The sequence below is a fragment of the Argentina silus genome, assembly GCF_951799395.1.
Source record: "Argentina silus genome assembly, chromosome: 1".
Classification (NCBI taxonomy): Eukaryota; Metazoa; Chordata; class Actinopteri; order Argentiniformes; family Argentinidae; genus Argentina; species Argentina silus.
In genome coordinates this window covers 15,001-20,000 of record NC_139655.1, presented here as the reverse complement: position 1 = coordinate 20,000, position 5,000 = coordinate 15,001, and the positions used below count along the sequence as shown (strand labels likewise).

Here is a 5,000-nt window from a genome sequence, read left to right as displayed (position 1 = left end):
GTGGACATTGAAGCGCTCCACTGCTGCCCTCTTGTGGAAGAAGTGCAGAAACTGACGGTCTTTGGCATCAGGGAACGCAAGATCCTACACACACACACACACACACACACACACACACACACACACACACACACACACACACACACACACACACACACACACACACACACACACACACACACACACACACACACTTTAGCAAAATAGTATAACTAGTCCTAGACATAAAAAATAAATAAAGCGTTCTTTTCTCCAGCACCGTGACTGATGTAGACTTGGTTTGATTAGGATGACGGATGTAGAGTTGGTTTGATTAGGATGACGGATGTAGAGTTGGTTTGAATAGGAAGACTGATGTAGAGTTGGTTTGAATAGGAAGACTGATGTAGAGTTGGTTTGAATAGGAAGACTGATGTAGAGTTGGTTTGATTAGGATGACGGATGTTCTTAGGTTTGATTAGGATGACGGATGTAGAGTTGGTTTGATTAGGATGACGGATGTACAGTTGGTTTGATTAGGATGACGGATGTTCTTAGGTTTGATTAGGATGACGGATGTAGAGTTGGTTTGATTAGGATGACGGATGTAGAGTTGGTTTGGATTTTTGGTCTGTTAAATGACTTAAATGTCCATCTTAGACGAACCACAAGGGCACGACCGCAGCCAAACACAGCCACTCCCCTGCGTAACAGCATTAACATCTGATTGGTTGATCATTAAGATGGGCGGGAGAGAGGATCTGGATTAACCAATCAGAAACCACACAGACTACACCAACCTAACACTGAATGAAGTTCATGCATGTGAACGTCTCCCGTAATAACATAACACAGTAATAACATAACACAGTAATAACATAACAGTCGTCTTCCTTTCTAAGTAATAACATAACACAGTAATAACATAACACAGTAATAACATAACACAGTCGTCTTCCTTTCTAAATTATGACATCATTCATGAGGATGAAATAAGATCAACGGTGATCACCTCAAACAGACATTCTGTTCATCTCCCCAATCGCCCCTTGATGAGATGTGGATTAACTTGGCTAAATAATGACACATACTTTATTCTTATTCTTGAAAAATATGAAAAATATGCTGACTGTCGAATATTCGATGAGACAAAAATCTACATACGATGACAAAGGTCCATGACAGCCCATAACTCACACCTGACAGGACAATAACACACTGTTCTTCTGCCATGAACTGAAAAAGACAATTCAGCCCAATGAAGCAGACCTGCATTAACCAAGTACAGACCTACATTAACCAAGTACAGACCTACATTAACCAAGTACAGACCTGCATTAACCAAGTACAGACCTGCATTAACCAAGTACAGACCTGCATTAACCAAGTACAGACCTACATTAACCAAGTACAGACCTGCATTAACCAAGTACAGACCTACATTAACCAAGTACAGACCTACATTAACCAAGTACAGACCTACATTAACCAAGTACAGACCTACATTAACCAAGTACAGACCTGCATTAACCAAGTACAGACCTGCATTAACCAAGTACAGACCTGCATTAACCAAGTACAGACCCAATCTCTGCCTCCATTTGAATATTCATTTGATTATGTTATGAACTGAACTATTCTGTTCTGAACTATGAAACTTTTCTCATCAGATCAGCACAAATCACATAGGTGACCTATTTCGCATTTCGCCGAAAGGTGACTAGTTTGCATCCCTGACACGCACGCACGCACGCACACGCACACGCACGCACGCACACGCACACGCACACGCAAGCACACACACACACACACACACACACACACACACACACACACACACACAGTGCCTTGCCTGCTTGGTGAGTGTGTAGTAGGCTAGGAAGCCCATGCTGGTCCCATAGGTCAGGAAGTAGGTGACTGGCTCCATGACATCCCACGCAAACACAAACCTGATGGACAGATAGGAGGAGGAGAGGAGAGGAGGAGGAGAGAGGAGGGGAGAGGAGAGGAGGAGGAGAGGAGAGGAGGAGGAGAGGAGAGGAGAGGAGGAGAGGAGGAGAGGAGGAGAGGAGGACAGGAGGAGACGAGGAGGAGGAGGAGAGGAGGAGGAGGAGACGGGGAGAGGAGGAGAGGAGGAGAGGAGGAGGAGAGGAGGAGAGGAGGGGAGGAGAGGACAGGAGGAGGAGAGGAGGAGGAGGAGACGGGGAGAGGAGGAGGAGGACAGGAGGACAGGAGGAGGAGGAGGAGACGGGGAGAGGAGGAGGAGAGGAGGAGGAGGAGATGGGGAGGAGGAGAGGAGGAGGAGAGGAGGAGAGGACAGGAGGAGGAGGAGGAGAGGAGGAGGAGGAGACGGGGAGAGGAGGAGGAGGAGGAGAGGAGGACAGGAGGAGAAGGAGACGGGGAGAGGAGGAGGAGAGGAGGAGGAGGAGATGGCGAGGAGGAGAGGAGGAGGAGGAGGAGGAGGAGAGTTAATGGTTACAGAGAATGTGGTCATTGTGGTTTCTAATAAACCATGATGGTGTGTTTGTTGACATCACAGAGCAGCACGGCAGCCATCTTGGCTCCTGCTGGCTCCTCCCTCTAGCTACCACGGCAGGAAACAGGAAACAGGAAACAGGAAACGCACCAGGTGAGATAGGCGAGGAAGCCCCCCTGGAAGGACAGGTAGGCAAGCCCCGCCCAAGCCACACGCATCGCATGAGACTCCGCCCTCCTCGCCACCTGAGCCCGGACCTGGACACACCCACACCCACACAGACACAGACTTAATCAGATAGACATTTCCACCGCATCACAGCATTGAGGACTGTGTGTGCCTGTGTTTGCGTGTTTCTGTGTGCGTGCGTGCGTGCATTTTTATGTCTGTGTGTTTCTGTGTGTGTGTGTGTTTCTGTGTGTGTGTGTGCGTGTATGTGTGTTTCTGTGCGTGCGTGTGTGTGTTTCTGTGTGCGTGTGTGTGTACCTTCTCCAGCGGTGCCAGCTCCTGTTTGAGTGAGTCCAGCTGGCCCAGTAGGTGTGTGTGTGTGAGGGTCTGGTGCTGAGGGAGGTGGAGGGCGGAGTGAAGCATGTGGACCACAGACTTCATGTCCTCTAGATTGGTCACATGTTCATGAGACTCTGGAAGGGGGGGGGGGGGGAGATGGAGGGGGGTGGAGGAGGGGGGAGGGAGATGGAGGTGGGAGGGAGGGGGAAATGGAGGGGGAGATGGAGGGGGGAGGGAGGGGGAGATGGAGAGGGTGGAGGAGGGGGGAGGGAGGGGGAGATGGAGGGAGGTGGAGGAGGGAGGGGGAGATGGAGGTGGTGGAGGGAGGGGGTGGAGGAGGGGGGAGGGAGGGGGAGATGGAGGGGGGTGGAGGAGGGGGGAGGGAGGGGGAGATGGAGGTGGTGGAAGAGGAGGGAGGAAGGGGGAGATGGAGGGGGGAGGGAGGAAGATACTTTTCAAAATCTCAGACCGCTAAATCTCAGTAAGCCTGTCTGTATCTGTCTGTATGCCAACATTACACACACACACACACACACACACACACACACACACACACACACACACACACACACACACGCGCGCGTACCTCTCCCAGGTGAGTGAATGCTGTAGCGAGTGTTGTTGATGAGCAGCTGGAAGTCTTTATTGAGGACCGTGTCCATAGAGGTGGTGGAGGAGACCCTCACTCCATCTGACACACACACACACACACACACACACACACACACACACACACACACACACACACACACACACACACACACACACACACACACACACACACATTATTATTGGTACATAGTCATCCTGAATTATAGTTAGTTAGTAAAACGTTACCATTATTATATTATTATATTATCTATTATTATGTCTGAATAAACTGGAAAAAGAAAATTAATTATACATTTAAGACCCCGGTGTGTGTGTGTGTGTGTGTGTGTGTGTGTGTGTGTGTGTACCTGCTGTGAGGATGGCGGTGGTGGTAACTCCAGGGTCTTCTCTCTGTAGGTCAGACAGGAAGTCTGCTACGGTGGTCAACATGGGCCTGAGGGAGAACTGACAGAGCTCCTGGCGGGAGGGCAGGGGGAGGGAGAGGACCGGCCGGCCGTACTTATACACCACCGCTAGGTCTGGGGGGGGGGGGGGGGGCATGTTAGTTAGTAATCAAAGAATACATCCCTGACGCAAATCCTACCTTAATGTTAACCAGATACCTTAATGTTAACCAGATACCTTAATGCTAACCAGATACCTTAATGCTAACCAGATACCTTAATGTTAACCAGATACCTTAATGCTAAAGAGGTACCTTAATGCTAACCAGGTACCTTAATGCTAACCAGGTACCTTAAGGCTAACCAGATACCTTAATGCTAACCAGATACCTTAATGCTAACCAGGTACCTTAATGCTAACCAGGTACCTTAAGGCTAACCAGATACCTTAATGCTAACCAGATACCTTAATGTTAACCAGATACCTTAATGCTAACCAGATACCTTAATGTTAACCAGATACCTTAATGCTAACCAGATACCTTAATGCTAACCAGGTACCTTAATGCTAACCAGGTACCTTAAGGCTAACCAGATACCTTAATGTTAACCAGGTACCTTAATGCTAACCAGATACCTTAATGCTAACCAGGTACCTCATGCTTTTGAGACATTTCATATTCTCATATACGCTTTTCATGTGAAGACAAAATAAGTGTCCTTTTTCCGAAGATTTCCTATCCCATCTTCGTGAAATGTCAACGGAGCACTGAGCATTCCCCACGTGTTCAAAGGGTTAGGGTTAGGCTAACCCTAACCCTAACCCTAACCCAACGGAGCACTGAGCATTCCCCACGTGTTCAAAGGGTTAGGGTTAGGCTAACCCTAACCCTAACCCAACGGAGCACTGAGCATTCCCCACGTGTTCAAAGGGTTAGGGTTAGGCTAACCCTAACCCTAACCCTAACCCAACGGAGCACTGAGCATTCCCCACGTGTTCAAAGCCTTTTATCGATTTTTATTTTGTATTCATCCTTTATTTA

At 48.5% G+C, this 5,000-nt stretch overlaps 1 protein-coding gene across 2 annotated transcripts in view; it reads right to left on the bottom strand.

The window, feature by feature from the left end:
• The window catches only part of LOC310807760 (calcium uniporter regulatory subunit MCUb, mitochondrial-like), a 10,193-nt gene that overhangs the window by 1,309 nt on the left and 3,884 nt on the right, over positions 1-5,000 (bottom strand). For both annotated transcript variants that reach the window (XR_014554334.1, XM_083674354.1), the window contains exons 3-8: positions 3,922-4,092; positions 3,549-3,653; positions 2,942-3,096; positions 2,606-2,712; positions 1,832-1,928; positions 1-84 (exon numbers count right to left, since the gene is read on the bottom strand). The exon at positions 1-84 is cut by the window's left edge and continues 33 nt beyond it. Coding sequence is in view for 1 of the 2 variants with exons in the window: in XM_083674354.1 (XP_083530480.1) it covers positions 1-84; positions 1,832-1,928; positions 2,606-2,712; positions 2,942-3,096; positions 3,549-3,653; positions 3,922-4,092 (719 nt within the window). In the remaining variant the exon portion in view is untranslated. The remainder of the gene's footprint in view (positions 85-1,831; positions 1,929-2,605; positions 2,713-2,941; positions 3,097-3,548; positions 3,654-3,921; positions 4,093-5,000) is intronic.